The sequence below is a fragment of the Cnephaeus nilssonii genome (genome assembly GCF_951640355.1).
Source record: "Cnephaeus nilssonii genome assembly, chromosome: 2".
NCBI classification, from domain to species: Eukaryota; Metazoa; Chordata; class Mammalia; order Chiroptera; family Vespertilionidae; genus Cnephaeus; species Cnephaeus nilssonii.
The window spans coordinates 38,440,533-38,459,389 of NC_137073.1; the positions used below are offsets into that span (position 1 = coordinate 38,440,533).

General features: G+C 42.5%; 1 protein-coding gene across 1 annotated transcript; it reads right to left on the reverse strand.

Annotated features, from left to right (window-relative positions):
• Window positions 1–4,044: 4,044 nt before the first annotated feature.
• On the reverse strand, window positions 4,045–11,555 carry CTXN3 (cortexin 3; the record flags this gene model as incomplete). The annotated part of the gene is made up of 2 exons (XM_079797260.1): window positions 11,454–11,555; window positions 4,045–4,389 (listed from the first exon to the last, which is right to left on the reverse strand). The coding sequence occupies exon 2, from the start codon at window positions 4,288–4,290 to the stop codon at window positions 4,045–4,047; it is 246 nt and encodes an 81-aa protein (XP_079653386.1). The 5' UTR covers window positions 4,291–4,389; window positions 11,454–11,555.
• Window positions 11,556–18,857: the final 7,302 nt, after the last annotated feature.

The following is an 18,857-nucleotide window of genomic DNA, read 5'->3' on the forward strand; positions in this document are numbered from 1 at the left end:
TGACCTTTCCAGAATATTCTGTTCGCCCCAAGAAGCCCTGAGTAATTAAAACAGTGTTAGCACTTCACACAGGAGGGATCAATTTACTCTGACTAGCCCAAAGCCTTTTCTCACTTGTTATGGTACTCTTGATCTGGACAAGGGAGGGATGGAGACAGAGACCCAGTGAGGGGAGGATGAACAGGAGCAGTAATCTGAGAAGGAAAAACAAAAATAGAGCGGGGAATACAGGGAGGAAAGAAAGAAGAGCAGGCTTCGGGAGGCCCTATGGCACTTGTTGGCGGTCCTGTGCCCACAGGCCTCATAGAGGGCAGGTGGCTATTTCAGTCTGTTCCCGTTATAGACCTGGATTCTAGTGTTGCCCCGAGGAAGGGTGGAAACTGAAGTTGACAACCACGCTTCATGTCATGTTCTTTCTCATGAATCTACAGCGACTCCCACACTTTGTTTTGCCGTTTAGGACCCTCTGATGTTCAGCTCCACTTTATCCTTCCCACGTGAGCTCCAGCTACGCCTCCAACCATGTTCTCCAGCTAAGCTGTAAGTCCCACACCTAACCTCCTTTTCCTTATTCTTTGGTTTTACCTCCTCTCTTCCTTTGCACATATCTAAAACACCTCCATCTCCTTGGTCAAAATATTTTTTTCATAATAATGACAACTTACATGGGCATAAAGCTTTATACCAAACACTTAAATATGTACTATCATATCCAAACCATAGTCTCCCACAACATTTCCTTGCCTATCTTAGCCTACATTCATCTTTCCCATATTCTATCTCCTAAAGCATTTGTTCACTGACCTAATTCTACTAGAATCAACCTCTAGGGATGGGAGGCTGTAGTAATCTACATTTTCACCAAGCTCCCTGGGAGAAACCGAGGAGTGACCTAAGGAAGCAGAATTTTGACTGTTGCCATTTACTTGATATTTTTCCATATTGTTTCTACATCTTTTTTACCATGACAATGTACAACTTGTAAAATAAAAATTAGTTTGTGGAGATATATATAATTCCCAGATGATTCTAATGCTATGACAACCATTGGTCCATCTTAATCATTTGAACAATGATTCAAGCACATACCTTCTTTCATGGCTTAGCTCTTCAACAAGGTAGAGAGGTACTCAAGAGCAGGAACTAACCCTCTGCTTTTTCTCTCTCTCCAGTGCTAGAAATGCCAGGCTCAAAGCAGGTACTCAGTAAATATGTGAATGGGTTTGATTAGCCTCCCAATAAAATAAGAAAAAAATTAATAAGGACATACATGGCATGGTACATTTGAAGGGAAAAAAAAGAAAACGTTATAATTAGTGGGTAAAGGAACTATGTATTGTTAAGACACCAAAAATACTCAGGTGGCTTAATCAACCACAGGATGACCACATATCAGCATCAGTGTTTTGCTTTAGATCTAGAAGCAAAGGATCTTGGAAGGCATCACTAAACTTTTAGCATGTAGAAACCCACAAGGTGGTTTGCTCTTTTTCATCGGACTCATTCTTGAAGCAATGTGTTTAATTATAAATTCTATAGCAAAAGAAGAAATTTGAGTAGTTGGAGAGAGATAAGAAATGAATCAAAACTCTCCTACATTCCTGATGGGAATTTAAATGATGCAGCCACTTTGAGAAATAGTCTCACAGTTCTTCAAAAAGTTAAACATAGAGTTAGCATGTCACCCAGCAAATCCATTCCTAGGAATAGACACAAGAATTGAAAATACATATCCATACAGAAACATGCACAAATGTTCATAGCAGCATTCTTCACACTAGCCAATGAGTAAACAGGATAGCCAATGAGTAAACAAAACATGGTATAGCCAAACAATGGAATATTATTTGGCCATACAGAGGAATGAAATACTGAGCATGCTACAACATAAATTAACTTACCTTGAAAACATGCTAGTGAAAGAAACCAGACATAAAAGGCCACATATTCTACAACTTCATTTGTATGAAATATCCAGAATTAGCAAATCCATGGAGACAGAAAGCAGATTAGAGATTGCTAGGGGCTGAGAGGAAGGGGGATATGACTGCTAGTAGATATAGAATTCTAAATTCTAGAATTAGTGGTGATAATTGCACAATTCTGTGAATATAATAAAAGTCCTGAATTGTATACTTTAAATGTTTTAAAATTGATTTTTAGAAAGGGAAGGAGGGAGGGAGGGAGGGAGGGAGGGAGGGAGGGAGGGATGTAGGGAGGGAGAGAGAGCGAGAGAGAGAGAGAGAGAAACATTGGTTATCTTCCATATTGTCTAGACTAGGGATCCAACCTGCAACCTAGGTATGTGCCCTGACTAGGTATGAACCCATGACCTTCTGGTACATGGAATGATGCTCCACCCACAGAGCCACACTGGCCAGGGCCTGAATTGTAGACTTTAAAAAATATATATTTTATTGATTTTTTACAGAGAGGAAGAGAGAGTGATAGAGAGTTAGAAACATTGATGAGAGAGAAACATCGATCAGCTGCCTCTTGCACACCCCCTACTGGGGATGTGCCCGCAACCAAGGTACATGCCCTTGACCGGAATCGAACCCGGGACCCTTGAGTCCGCAGGCCGATGCTCTATCCACTGAGCCAAACCAGTTTCAGCCTGAATTGTAGACTTTAAAAAGGTAAATGTTATGTATGCAAATTATATTGCAATAAAGCTATTTTATTTAAGTAAAGGAAGAAAATCAAGGGGACATGGGGAGGGAGAAATCTAGGCAGCAGGATCCCCAAAGAATGTTTTTTAAAAAAGGAAACAAGAAAGCAGTTTTACTAAGGGCTGCCTTTTTAGGCATAATTATCTTTTTAATTTTTGTTTTATTAAAAAAAAAATGATGGCTAGCTGAGGAGAAAATTAAAAGACATAGACTATAAATACAGCCTGAGGGGTTTAGTTTAGACACAAGGTTTTTCTCACCAAGGGAAGTCAGAATAAGAGGTTTTTACATCTCTCCTTTTGGTGGAATTAAATAGTGCTTAAATAGGTTTTATAGGTACCAGACCATTTGTAGGAGCCTTTCCTGAAAGGGCAGAGGGACGAATCCGATGACCTTTCATGGTCTTTGCTTTTTCTCTCACTCTCAGAACACTCAGACCCTCGGCACTGGGTATACCACATGGCCTCCAGGCACGTAGTCTCAGAGAAATAAAAGAGGAGCCGCTTCTGTGCCTTGAAGAGTTTTATTTGGTTTCTATATTCAGTCATAAACACACAGTTCTCTTGAGACTGTAAAAGTCTCCTCCTCTAAACACTTAACTTTTTATTTAAAAAAAGCAACACACACACACACAAAACCCCCACAACTTGAAGCTGCCCTTCTAACCTATTATTTCACTTATTTGTATAAAGAAAGTAAATTCAGGTTATGTATAGCTACCTCTATACATGTTATTAATATGAATATATAGAATGTACCTGGCCTGGTAAACAGTTTTAAACCTCTATAAGCCTTTGAACTCAGTTTTATTTTAAAAATAAAATATCATCCTCAGTATTTTCCCAGGATGGAACCAGGTCTTCTCAGCCCTCCCCTGGCCTCCCCATACTTTGGTCCACTCAGCATAATCTTCCTCACTCTCTGCCTGGGACCCAGATGTCCATGAAAATAAAATAATGTGAGGGACACGATTAAAGCAAGGAAGTCTCTTCTTGGCCCTGTCACCAGATTCAGGTCCGACCCTTTCTAGTCTTTATTCTCTGATCAGGCCGGATAGTGCTTCAAAGTTTTATGGCAAAGTTTATGTCAGCATCGGTGCTCTTGGTTTCACCATCCCACATGGGACAACATTCATTCATTGAGTAAACACAGAAATTGAAACCTTTCTATTTTGGGTTAGTAATATAAGTCTCCATTTCCAATATGCTTAAATGTCTTAACCCAACAGCATGTTTACTGAGTAATGGGTTGTGGTCTTAGGACCAGATGTCACTAAGACTTGATTATTTGTTGAGAACATTGACGATAGAGAGTTCCTTGCCAAGACATGAAGCAGTTCCCCTCCTCAGTAGGGGGTCCTGCTCCCGCCCTGCTAAGCCAGGGCATGGTCAAACTGCCCTTTCTCCAGGCCTTCTAGTCCATCCGTCCACGTCGAGGTTGGCATGCTCCGATATGGGTCCAGAAGAATCCGGAAGCACCTGACGATGAGGACGCCCAAGAAAATAAACAGCAAAATCACAAAAGCAAATGTGGTTTTTTGCTCCAGAGACATGCTAGAATCTGACAGTGTGTTCCCAAAGGGCACTGGGGGCGAAGGGACGGGCTGTCCTCCACCCATTGTCCAGGGAAACCCGAGCGCAGGATCGCCCCGTGTCCTCTCCTTCCATCGTCAGTCTGCTGAGATCATGGTGTTTGCACCTGGCAGAGGCTGAGTTCTCTGCAGGAAGAAAGAAAGAGGTGGGAAAAGGAAGTAGCTAACAAAGAGCAACTTTACTTCTAGGTCCTGGGCTCCAGCCTCTGTCCTCAACTTTATTGCTAAGTAAGTGTGGGACCTTGGAGAGGTCACTACACTGTAAGGATGGAAGAAGAAGTGCCTGTGTATCTCCGATTGCTATAATGAGGATGAATGCCTTTGAAAAGTACACAGAGAAGAACAACAAAGTGTTGCTTCACTTAGGACATGACTAAGGAGCTGTGGTGCTTCTTTGCTTTCTCTTGCCTGAGCCAAGAGAGAAAGGAGGCATCTCAGATGTCCAAACCATCACGGTCCTGCAGCTGCTTTTCTCTGCAGAAAGCCCAGGCCAGGTTCAGTACCCGACCCTGGGAAGCACTCAGAGAACTGAGCTAGGAAAAAGGAATTGATTGACTGCCTTCTTGTTAAAGCTTACAGTGGCTTCCTACTGTTTAAGACCATTTGGTGGAGAGAAAAGAGTAGGACATTTTACTGGTGGGAAAAAACTAAGGATTATGGGTATTACTGTTTGTCTTGCAAGACAAATTGAAGTATACACAAAGACCACTAAAAGCTCCAGATATTGAACTCAATCTATTTAACTCAAAGTGTGTAAAGAAGAGCATCTATATTACACATTACTCTATAGAAAAAATCATATGATGCATTGATTTATAAATCTGTCTATTGGAAAAATTGCATAGCAGAGTAGTCAGGTATGAAAATTAACATGGATTCAAAAAATTATGCTCAATAAAAATAAGCAACCAAATAAACTAGAAATTATGAGCTAAGGCATTAATGCAATATTTCTTTAGCTAACTTATAATCATTACATTGAAGTATGGCAGTAGTTATCACGGCAGTTTGCATGAATGTTGACACTTCACAGTTAATAAAATCACAGTTTAAAAAACCAGCTTATAAAGGGAATGGCAAGCAGTACGTGGGAGGAAGGAGTTACCAGTTTGGGGGGGAAAGACTATTTTGCAGTTCCATGACTGAATTTTAAAAAAAAATTCAGACCGAAATAGTTGCAATGGATTCATTTATGCTTCATTTTTAGTTTGAAGTAAGACTGGAATAAAATTTGACTGTATTTTTAAAAAATAAGTTCCTTAGGACTATAGAGGATGTTCATGGGTTGGGCTTGGTTTTGGTTTGCGTGGCTGCTAATCGCTAGGTAACTGAGGCGTGGGGAGGGGGCAGGAAATGTGGCCAGAGCTTCCCATGCAGCTCCCCTTACTGCTTCTGACTGGGGCCACCTGTACTCTCCCCAAGTGCCCAGGCTGGACTTACTCATACCAAGTGTAAAATTCTCCCGGGGCTGGGTCAAGAGAAAGCCATGTCGTGGCAGAAGAATAGATGTCCTAGCCATGTTCCCTCTTGCCTTTTCGTGTCCCTCTGAGGATCCCCACACTTCCATCCCTGCCCTCCCTCCCGCCCACTTACTAGGTCCCAGTCTAGGTCCATTTTCCCAAATGAGGGCAGAGTCCTTCTTTTTCTATTCTCAATACAGGTTTGCATTTTCAGGAAATCTCTTATGAAAACACTCCATGAATCAAAAAGGAAATATAGAAAAAGTAAAGATCATTAACTGTGTACATCAGGGGTAGGGAACCTGTTTCCTGCCAAGGGCCATTTGGATATTTATAACATCATTCACGGGCCATACAAAATTATCACCTTAAAAATTAACCTGTTGCATTTGGTCAGACATTTAATTAACTCACCCTGAATGCCTCGGCAGGGCCAGACCAAATGATTTCATGGGCCTTATACGGCCCACGGGCTGGACGTTCCCCACCCCCGGATAAATGTACAAAATATATTCCTAGATTTGTGGAATTCAAAGTAAAGAATGGGGTATAGGGCCTTATGAGCCTGTGATAATTACTCCCGATCCATGGGCTGGCTGACAAGGATAGTAATACCTTGTTCAGTCCCTCCCTTCCCACCCCTCACCTCCTCCTGTTAAGAGCCATGTTGACACCCAGGTGCAGTTTTCCCCAGCGTTGTCCTTAGTACGAGGCAAATGCCAAATTCTTTTCTCCTATCGCAACATCTCATACTTCCTAGGCTTTTCCCACAACTCAGGTTTTAGAGCCGTTGCGCTATTCATTTGGGGTCTTCAGTGATGGACAACCATCCCAGGAAGCCCCAGCAAATAACCTCGTCATCTGATTCTGATTAGAATGATTTAAAAATCAGTTTTAATTTGCAGCTTTACCACCTTATTCTGATTAAAAGGCTGATGCAAGGATATGCTAAACTCTCTTTGCAGCCAGACTAGGTGTTTTGACGATTCCATAATTCTTTATACATTACAAGCCTCTTCCCTCCCAGGAAACTGTGGTGCCCAAGTTCCTATTAAAATTACTTCATTTGGTCAAACCACTAAAGGATATTAAATTGTAGTAGTTTACCAAGGAAAGTGACACATTGGCACAGTAGGGATTTGTCTATGAAAACTTGAAGGATGGGGAAAATGGGTGATAGAAAGGGGACTGAAGGAAGATCTTGCTGGGAGTGAGGCTGCTGGAGCGGACTGGGGGGAGCAGGTGACCCAGCTGGAGAGCCTTGGGGAGGATGGAGATGACAGGTACAGATGAGAAAATAGGTAATGGTTTAAAGGGATTTAGGGACACAGAGATCCGGGAAGAAACGCCAGCTATTTCATAGTTTTGCCCAGGTCTGATTGAAATCCTTGGAAGAGTCTGCTTTTCTTTTAAAAATCCCACAACCAGCTAATCAATAATGTACACATTTGGAAAGTTCAACAGCATGTTTCAAGTTAAAGGAAACATCATCAGATACAATAAGATGCACAAAAAGAACTACATGTAACCACAATACAAAAATATTTTTTTAAAAAAACGTGCATTTTAAAAATGTCCATCTTAGACTAAAATGTCCCTTTTCGGTACAAATGGTTCTTAGGAAATGTTCACAATTGCTTTTAGCGGAATAATGAAATCTTCTTTTAGATAAATAGTGGAATCTGGGCGAGTAAATTACTGCCGAAGATTCTGACACAGCCTTCCTGTGTTAATAATAACAAAGGCAGTTATTTCAGGATAAGAAGGAGCAGTTACTTGCAGCAGCATTTTAATCCTGACTGGCTTCCCCCTCCCACAGTACCTCCGTGTCTTCCCTTTGCTAATCCATTTCTGTGTGCTCGGGAAATAACGTCTAATTTTAATATTGGGCCAAGGAAACCTTAATTAAAACATGCCATTAAAAAAATCCTATAATATATCTCTTTTCTCAAGTCAGGCTTCCCGAACCCTGATATTCACAAAGTGTAAAAATACCTTGAATTACTTACGAAGACCCTTGTGAGCAGTCCACTTAGCCGCAGCTGTTCTCACTATTAGCCACGTGCTTAAGGGTAATTTGCAAAGAGGCTCTCTCCTTCCCATCCTTCCTCCATCCCACATCAGGATTCATCTTTCTGTGCTCAGATCTTACCTCTCCTCCCTTCAGAAAGCCTCTGTCCTCCAATGGCCAAGACCCTAGCCCGCCCATTCACCCCCTTTTGGACCTGTTGCCCCTGTTTTTCGGATCACAAATCAGGTCATATTCTGACAATGGAATTGTTCTAAGATATTAATTTATTTTCACAATAAAAAAAAAAGGAGCCAACATCAAATCACATTGGCTTTGAGTGAAATGACCAATGTATTGATAAGAACAGACCGCCCTGTAATTGAATCTGCAGCCACCTGGGGAGAAGGCCTGCTCGGCAGCTTCACCCAGCACCTGCTGTTGCTGGAGCACCTGCGGTTTCCCACCTGTGAGCTTCGAGTCGCGATGCTCTCCTCCTTGCCCTCTTCCCACCTGCGGGTCTCTCCTCTCCCCCCAGGGGCCACACCAAACAGCACCCCCTCAGGGGGACCTACACCTGGCCCTTCACCAAAGGGAACGGTGCTTTTGCTCCGCCCCCAGGAGCACTTCACCTGCGTCTCTGTGGCAGCACCTGTTACAGGACAGGTCTCCACAGGGTTCATCTCCTTCCCCTCAGTCAAAAGCAGGCCCCTTGAGGAATTCTTGCTGTTCTGGGATCTTTGCCTCTTTCAACAGAGGCTGACTCAAATCCCTAGCCCCTTTCAGTCCAGGGAACTGGATTCAAACTTCAGGGTCCGGCTGACACAGACAGGGGGTAAAAGTAAGAGGTCAGACCACTGTGTTTGAAACAGAGGTTGTTTCCAAGAATCACAGGTAGTCGGAGCCACAATGGCACTTTAACAGCCACTGATCTCATGATTTGAAAAGCAGTTATTCGGCCCTTTAAATTTTCCTGGGCCTCAGTGCAGATCGGTGGGATCTGGAATATAAAAATCAACTGGAGATAAGCAGTTTCCCTTACGTAAGGGGTCAGCCCCTTCCACCCTAATCTGCTTCTCTGGCCTGGAAGGGCAGCCATTTTAAAATATCCTGAGTGCAAATGTCTTACATGGAAACTATAAATGTCAACATGTACCTTCTCAAGCTTGGGTCCTTCCTTCGGCCATTTCATTTCACTAGCATCTCATGAAACAATTTCACAGTAAGGAAACGTACGTTATCTGAAGAAAATATATCCTTAACGCAATGACATGTTTCTTTTCATTTTTGAAGTGACATCAGTAGAATCGTTAAGTGCATTTGGCAAACACACTGGCATTTCATTCCGCCATCTCACTTTTGTGGTCCTCGGCCCGGCCCGGGGGCCAGCCCTCCTGCAGTCGGTTGCAATAATAGTTGCGGCAGATGCAGCACATGTGCAGTCCTGCCTGGCACAGTGAGTGGTCCGTAAACAGGCAAAGACGAATGAGTGTATTCTCTTTAGACCATTTTTGTGCAAAATAAGATTTATTTCTGACTTCTGTTATGCAAGTAAGCACACAAAGCAAGAGAGATTCTAAGTCAATTGCCCCAAATAAAAAGAAACATCCTTTACCAAGAGAGCAGCATCCGCCTAAGGATGCTGGGTCGCAAGTTTCTCTCTGGCACGTTGGAGCGAATAGAAAGTCGTCGTCTCTCGGCCGCTAACTCTCTTGGCCGCTAAGGGCATGCAGGGTGCAGTTAAGCACCGCTGTCTGTATTCAAGTACTCCTCAACCACATAATTGCTGTGCCTGATTTTTTAAAACTTCTAGGCCAGAAACCTAGTTATGTGACTTGACATGTTTTCAAAAGTAGGTGTAAAAACAGTTCGTCCATTGAGCAAGAACACTCGCAGGCTTGTCCAGTTTACTTTCACACGTGTCAGACAGGACGCGTTGTCCTGCAGAGACACCCTGTGTGCCTTATTTATAATTACCCAGCAGACTAGCGAGCCCAGTCTTGGGCTGCTACAGGCAGGGAACTGACTAGGTGAGCAGGACTGAATTTGCAACAACTGGCAGAGACAGCCTTCCTCAAAGTGCAGCATTATTCCGCCACAGTTCTGAAGCTCACTGTTGAAATGTTAACGTGGCTTTCAGTGATTAAAATAATACATGTCCTGAGACTGATGCTCAATAAAGTTATTCTCTACTTTCAGAGCTAAAAGAAGCCTCGGCTGCATTGCCGTTTACATAACTGGCGCCTCGGGAGGCCCACCCCCCTCCACTCCCCTGCCACAAGACATGTGAACATCCCAGTCAGGACTATTGTACCTCTTTCCCCACAGTTGTGAGCCCTCCACAAAATCCACCTCATCATCTAAGCAATCAAATCACTTAGAAGCAAATGAATCTTGTGGATTCCTATGACTCTGGCAGAAATTCTGTGTGTGAGCCCTGTGAATAGTAACTTGCATTCCAGGAGATACACACAGAGACGCAAAATGTTTCCTATCAATTCATGCAATGTGTGGCCCTCTTGGTGACCAGCCAAGAACTTCCGGGAAACATTTCCTGGCTCTTTCCAGGTACTTCGTGCATTTTAACCACCCCCCTTTTTTTGACTCACATAAATACATGGCAACTTCCCTATTCCTCTTTTTCCAAATACAGCTCCCCAGTTCCAATACAATAGCCCTGATGCTTTAGAATTCACAGGACGGCTAAGAGTAAATACTAGTTTACACACTCAGATAATAGACCCCAGGCTACTAGGAAGCCCATAAACGATGATTTTAAAGACATGCGAATGTGGTCAGCTACAAATGTCAACAGGCAGTTTCAGAACTGTTGCCAGCCCCCGCTGCTGCAGGGGAGGTCTAGTCCCTCTGGCCGGGCCGGGCGTCTCTGCAAAGTCAGCCTGCAGACAGTTCGGCTTGGATTTGGGAGTGGACCCTGCCAGCTCTGAGTCAGCAGGAGACCTTTCTCTTCAGCCTGAGTCCTAACCTCATCTTTACTTCTTCCCTATCTTCCTCTTCTTCCTAACATCTGCTTGAAGAGTCTTAAAGGGACAGAAGGGCAAGCCTGCAGCCTAGCTGAGAACATCAGGAAAATACCACCTAGTCTCAGTCCGTAACTGGGGGTAGCAAAAGGCACCCTTAGCAAACTGGAACTTTTAACGTCAAGCAACAAACATTACTATGCTACCCAGTTTTCCTTATGTTTCCAAGTGAAAAGGAGTGCCTGCTGATACTCAAAGGGCGAAGGCTGCACACTGCTCATCACCCGGGGACACCAGGGACAGTCAGCACTATCATTATGAGTTGTTGAGTTGCGATCCTTTGTAAACAAATTAAAACATCCCTATGACATTTTGGAAGACAGGATATTTTAGGTAAGGGGGGGGGGGGGGGGGGGGAAATACTGTCATGGCCAAATAGCTTTCAAGAATAATTTACTGCAGCTTAACCAAGAAATAAGTCTATTTTACTGCTCCTTTATCCAGTGTCAGTAGCATTATAAACTTAAGCATGCTTTAAAAATAAAGGCATCATTACATTTCGCCGCCTCCCCCACATTAACTTCACCGAGCAGCTGTTTAATTACACTTTATCTGACAGCGAGCTCTGAATTCAGACCTGAGATCCAAAAGGCATCTATGCAATTATTGCTCATGCACAAATTGTAAAGTTAGAGAGAAACATTTAACTAGCCTGTCACAGACACAGTTTCGGTCAGGTACCTGAGTCTGGCTGAACAAACACTTGATCCATTTCCTGGTGGAACAGTTACAGGTAGTTACAAGCTTCTTTAGTTTCCATTCTCCCGACCCGGCTGTGTTAAAGCAGGAGACAGTGGGAGCCGCACGCAGCTGGCGGCACACCCCAGATCTAAAGCTGTTGTTTCAGGCTTAGAAACTTCCCATTAAAAGCCTCGAGTTAAAGGAGCATCGTCTTTCTGGGTGAGGCATCATTAGCGGCCAACACGGCTGCTTCTCTGAGGCGAGCCATGATTTCAGTTCTGCCTCAGCAACTCCTCCGAGGATTCTGCTTCAGTGAGTAGAGGCAGTATCCTAGCAGTGTGTCTGAAATCATCCCCAAGAAAGCATTAACATTCAAAAGGAGTACAGGGGTGGAGGGGGAGCATCACAGGGCATTCCCATACCTTTTCAAAATCAAAGCCATAAATCTACCAGGGTTCTGCTCTCTTCCCTATTGATTGTGGACACTCTCCCTCTTTGGGGATGTCAATGAGCACCTTGCAGCCACCAGCCTCCATATTGATTATGGTTGACCAGTATGACCTTCAGGCCAACTTAATTAATGGGAAGACTTCTAGGGAAGGGCATCAACCTAGCATTTGGGAGATGGAAAAAAAAAAGTCTCCTTTTCCTAAAGGAAACAAAACTGACCTTTCAGAAAAGCAGCAATTATGGGAAGCAACAAGAACAATTTAAAAAGAACAAAATCGTATTTTCACCACCTGTTTATAAATTTGCCAGGCTGTAGGGTGCCTGTCCAGTGTCTCCTTGGGTCAACCTGCATAATTGTGACCTTGGCAGGTTCCCCACCCCACACAGGCCATCTGAGACCACTTGATGAATAAAGATAGACCTTTGTTGAGAGAAAGTTGTTCCAATTCTGCAGATAGTAGTTACATGGTGCAATACTTAAACTATTTTCCTTGGATAGAGTGCCTAAGTAAATTTAGAAAATATTTTAGGATAAAACTTATCTTTTTATAAAAAGTGGTCCTCTAGAAAGAATTCAGCATAATCCTTAAGTTGGAACATCCTTGTTTTTTGGCAACTCACCACTTTCTTTGTTGAGGTGGAAGTGTAGTTAGCGACAACACCCACCCACCAAATGATGGGGCACATGATACTTAAAGCTAACTCTGACTGTGCCTGTGGGCTCTGCTGTCTCTTCAGCTGGTGTGAGACGAAGGCCATTACCCAGCAGCCTTAGGGGACTGGAACACAGATCATTTTCTAAGAGGAAACCCCCCTGTGCTGGCAACAAAAAAGAGTCCTAGACACAGGCCTCAAACCCAAGGAAATTCAAATACTGAATGTTAGGCTTTAAAGTCAGAATCTAATGCTTGACATTAGACCCTAACCTCAAAATGACATGAAGGTCTTTTCCCCATTTATGTTTTCTGGATTAAAAAAAAAAAAAAAAAAAAAAATATATATATATATATATATATACACACACACACACACACACACACACACACACACACACACATTATTGATTTCAGAGAGGAAGGGAGAGGGAGAGAGAGATAGAAACATCAATGATGAGAATCATTGATCAGCTGCCTCCTGCACGCCCCACCCTGGGGATCGAGCTGCAAGCTGAGCATGTGCTCTGACTGGGAAGTAAACTGTGACCTCCTGGTTCATAGGTCAATGCTCAACCACTGTGCCACACCCACTGGTCTGTTTTCTGGATTTTTAACTGAGTTTCCTTTCCAATTAGTTTTGTTTACTGTATTTTCTCACACACACACACACACACACACACACACACACTCACTCACACTACAATGGGACAAATAAAAGCCGACAGAGCAGTATCATTTAGTACTAACTGGCATCCTCTGTGCTTCTCGGCAGATGGTGCTGGTAGGTAGAAGACCCTGCCTCGGTGTAATGCCGACAGAGTGAGGTTCAGGGAACATTCTGACCCCACTCTCCCTTATATACTTATCATTCCACGTGGCCAGAAAGTACTCTAGTTAGGAACAACTGACCCTGCCCTGGCGGCCTCCTTGGATATTGTTTTAGCCTCTAGACTCAGAGAGGTGGACGGGAACGCGAGAGGGCTGTGGCTGTCCTCTAGCTTCTCTGCAGGCTGAAACCATCCCAGAAAGATGAGTGCGTGGCCTATTTTTAAACTCTCCAGAGAAGTAGGCTCCACAACCCCCTCTGACAACTTCTGTTTAAACTAACTCCTCCATTGCTTACTTAGTCTAAATAAACCCATTTTCCTTTTATTCTACCCTTGCTGCAAAACCCCCACAGTCATTAACCCCCACAAAATCTTGTTAGAATGCTCTTCCCCAAAGGAAACTGAACCAGGCAAACCAAAAAGCCTTGGGCAAAGATCTGCCGATACCAAGATCTGCAGCTGAGTTTGGATATTTCTTTTATAAAATAATTGTAATTGGATTATTGGAATCAGCCCTTCCCCCATGCCGTTACATTATGTGAATCATCATGAATTCTGAAACAATGACTAAGGGTTTAGGAAAAGTCTAGTTCTTTGACTATTTCATAGTAGGTCCTATTTCTTTAGTCTTTAATAATCTTTAAAGCTCTTTTGTGAATTCTTCCTTAAATTTTTGCCCTCTGGCCCAGTTTTTAAATGGAGAGCCTAGACTGCTACACAGAGCTGTATAAAGCTCAGACTAACATGGAATTGTGATGAAATGGGATGATATCGCAGGTTATACCTGCTATGCTTCTCTTACCCATTCTGATCTCGAGTTATTCTTGTGTGTTAATTCAGTCTTTCTTTTTAACCACACAACATCATGACTTCAGCTAGTTAGAAATCTATTTTAAGAACTTTCCCTACATTCTAATTTCAAGTCTCACCTGTCATGTGCTTTAGGTTACAGTTCTTTCCTAAATGTCCTACACTGCACTTTTCCATGAAGAAATAGACAATGAATATGAAAAAGGCTTCATGAGTCACCAAGATTTATGCCATTACAGGCAGTGTTATTATTATCATCATCATTGTCTTTCTTTCTGACTCTGCCTAATTCTCAAAATAAAATTGAATCCATTCTTGGTATAATCTTCAAAATGCAATTATGATTTCATTTTCATCATTACATTCTTTGTAAAAATCTTTTCTTCCTTTGTGTAGATTTTTTCTTTCACTTATTCAAGAAACGTTAAGTTCATTCATTTAAGTGTCAGTTATGTTCTGTGTTAGATATTGCAAAGAATAATTGTTCAGGTTGTGCAATTCTAGAAGGCTCCCTGGTAAGGGCCCAGTGGCACTCAACTTCCAGCAGTGGTTGCTAAGCTTCTTGACTGGCCCACCCCCACTATTTTCCACTTCCTTACCTCCCTTTACTGCTCACCAGCAGACAGCTGAATTGTGTCCTCAACTCTCAAGGTCATCTGTGGCTTCCAATTGTCTCAAGTTAAGAAGGAAAAGCCCTTCAGCATTTATCTTCCTTGCTCTTTGTGGAAACATTGGACATGGCTGACCACTCTTTTCCAGGAATGTCCAGTGAAAGAATACACTGGGTTGTGCCTATATGCATATAAGTTCTTTGGTTGATCCTCCTCCTTTTCCTCTGAGGATTACTGTGATAGTCTTGATTATATTAATAATGTTTTCTGCATAACTTTAATGAATTGACACATTAATAAAAGTAGTGTTCCTATCAGAAGAAGAAGAAGGAGGAGGAGGAGGAGGAGGAGGAGGACGAGGAGGAGGAGGAGGAGGAGAAGAAGAAGAAGAAGGAGGAGGAGGAGGAGGAGGAGGAGGAGGAGGAGGAGGAGGAGGAGAAGGAGACTACACTTGATAAGGTGGAATGGCAGGACCCGATACCTCAGCCCTTAGACTCCTCTCCCTTGTGTCCCCTGGTGCCTTCTCCCTTCGTAGTCTCTCGTTTGCCTTCCAAGGTGAAAGCCAAGTGTAATTCGTGTAACTAGCAGTCAATGTGAAGTTGAGGGTAGGATATCCCTTAATGACTCCACCTCTTTTAATTCATAAAAAAGAAGCGAAAGTCAGTTTATGTGTAATGTTTTTATTTTTCTGTCTTCCTGGTTGTTTAAAAAATATCATGTAATATACAGGGGTTTTATTTCCATCAAGATTAGTTCTGTTTCCAATATCCCTTTGACTTGCCAAGTCTAAGTATGAGCATATTTATCCACTTAGCTATCTTCACAGGCCAGTGGACCTGTGGGGGAAAACGGCAGGCCACAGTGGGGATGGTTTAATAATGGTCACACCAAGCCTATACATTAGAATCTATATTCAAACATTATTAAAACCAAGCCACCTGGTAACGTCCAACTGCAAATTGGAAGCCTCCTGGTTTGGTCTTTTCTGGAATGTACTTCTGTGATATGTTGAATGCTCAATTAGTAGCTGATGAATCTGGACAGAGAAGTATGCGAAATGAAAATGAGGAGAAAACAATGCTGCAACTCAGTGGAAATGTATTTGAAAGAAAGAAAAAACTGATAGGATGTAATACTTGTGAGGATTACAAATTGCCCTACAAATTAACAAGTTTGTTCGTTCCTTCCTTCTTAAGTCAAACATCAGAAAGCCTATAGGGAGGAAATGCATCGTGCTCAGGAGGAAGCCAATGTCCACTCCTAAGAAGGAGCAACTTCACAAAATGTCCCACAGTTGTTCTATTTAAATCAGTGTCTGCAAAATTTTAGTTGTTAATTCTAATTGTAGTTTGAAAGGATAAGAGCATCACTATGAATTATTCACTGTTCCAAGGAAATTCATACTGAAGTTAACAGCCTAGTGGGTAAATTTATTCTTTTTAAATGACTGGTACAGTAACAACAATTTTTTAAAATGACTTTGAAATACTTAATGCCTTTAAAATGTCATGGAAAGTGCCAATTAAGGTTTTATACAAATCCCTCCAAATTTTTATGCTGTCATTTTGGCACCATTCTTTCTGTTCAACGGCTGCATTTTAGAAGAGAAACTGTACTGTGTGGACAGTTAGAGGATTAAGCAGCTTACAATATTAAGATGATTTAGAAAATGAAATAGCATGTACCTGAGAATTACTGACCCTTTAATAGCTGAAAGAATTCTGGAAACTAAAAATCTTGCCACAGAAAAATCAATCTGAAAACAACCAGAGGAGAAAACTAATCATATGGAGCTGTTAAAAAAAATACTTGTTTAAAAAATTATGGAAAACCAATCTTCATTTATTATATTTAAACTTGTGGAAATGGTGGAAAAGAGGCTGCAGAAATGGTCATAAACCGAAGTTATGATATATGGTCATTGAATGGATGTTCCAGCTGCCTCAATGCTACATCTTATGAATGATGCAATCAAGTTGCTGCTTTAAAAAAATTTTAAATTTATAAATATTTCAATGAGATCAATCAAAAGTTCTAGTCATATAGCATATGATTTTAAAAAGGCAGATTTAAGGGTACATCTTTCTCTTCCAATTCTGTGTTCAAAACTGAAAGGGGTGGCCTCCCATCTACAATTTTGCCTGTAAATAATATATATTTTATATTTATATATAGTAAAATCATCTGTATTTCTGTTATATGTAGACCTGAGAGATGAGGGCAGTGCACAGAGCTGCCACTTTTCATTAAAGTCCCTTCCAAGCAACTAGAGGCCCAGTGCACAAAATTCGTGCACAGGGAGGGTGTGTGTGTGTTCCTCAGCCCAGCCTGCACCCTCTCCAATCTCGGAAATCCCTTTCACAATCCAGGACTCCTGGCTCTCAACCACTCGCCTGCTTGCCTGCCTGATTGCCCCTGACTGCTTCTGCCTGCCAGCCTGATCACCACCTAACCACTCCCCTGCCAGCCCGATTGCCCCTAACTGCCCTCCCCTGCTGACCTGGTTGCCCCTAACTGTCCTCCCCTGCCGGCTTGGTCACCCCTAACTGTCCTCCCCTGCTGACCTGGTTGTCCCCAGCTGCCCTCCCTTGCAAGCCTGGTCCCTTCCAACTTCCCTCCCCTGCTGGCCTGATCGCCACAACTGCCCTCCCCTACTGGCCATCTTGTGGTGGCCATCTTGTGTCCACATGGGGGTGTCCATCTTTTACCACATGGGGGCGGACATCTTATGTGTTGGAGTGATGGTCAATTTGCATATTACCTCTTTATTATATAGGATATTAAATTACCTCAGGAGCTTGTTAAAGATGCATATTTGAGAGTCCCTGGCCCAGCTTACTTAATTCAGTAAGGCCAAGAATCTATATTTTGAATAAAAATCTATATGATTAATAATGTAGGGTATATGAAGTCTATACTTTGAAATGATTTAGGTATTTTAACTCTGTGAAGGAAGAGCCTTAAGCTTGCCTGATGGCATGGCTCGGTTGTTGAGCATCAACCTATGAACCAAGAGGTCCTGGTTCAATTCCTGGTTGGGGCACATGCCTGGGTTGTGGGCAAGATGCCCAGTGTGGGACCTGTGAAGATAGCTAAGTGGAAGCAGCAGATCAATGAGTCTCTCATCAATGATGTTTCTATCTCTCTCTCATTCTATCTTCTCTGAAATTAATAAAAATATTTTTTAAAAAGAGCCTTAAGCTTAAATTTTGGGGTATCAGAGACCTCTTTGAAAAACTGATGCAATCTATCGACCCATCATTAGAAATTGCATATACCCTGTTTTGAGAACAGCTGCCTGCAATTCCTACTTAAAATTCATGCATCTTCTCTTCTTCCCTGCCTTCCTTCCTCCCCTTCTGACCTCCCATTAATGTTGTAGTAAACAAGGACCAAAATAAAAGTCCAGGGTGATAAGGACAATAGAGAACAAGAGGCAGAGAGAAACTTGTCTATCCCTGGGAGAGGAAGGTGGATGGAGGAGTGCTAATGGTGATGCAGAGGTTAGAAGACATGCAGAGGGGGCGACAGCTACTAAGGCGGTGACAGCTACAAAGGGGGTGACTGTCTGCCAGGGAAGACTAAGGTCAGGATAAGAAGTGGGAAGAAGTGGAAGGCCTGGGGACAAATGAGTGACCCTACTGCCTTCCAAGGTTGTACAACTAACCAGTTGGCCAGGAATCTGATGTAACTATTAGCAGGGGTGGTGGTGGTGAAGATTGAGCTAAAATTACCACTTCTGATAGCAGGAAGAGAAGAGAGAATGTCAGCACTGATGGAGTGGACAAGAGATGGGGTCAAATTGTTAATAAGAAAATAACAAGAGAACTAAAAAGAGCAACTGTTAAAACTTTATTCTCCCTGGGGTTAGACCTGAGAGATGAGGGCAGTGCACAGAGCTGCCACTTTTCATTAAAGTCCCTTCCAAGCAATTTGATTGTTTAACCATGTACATAATGCTTAACTATGTGAAATTTCATTTTGTAAAAATTGTCAGTGTAGTAAAAGCAAACCATTAAAAAATAAAGAAGATTGCAGTACATTGAGCTC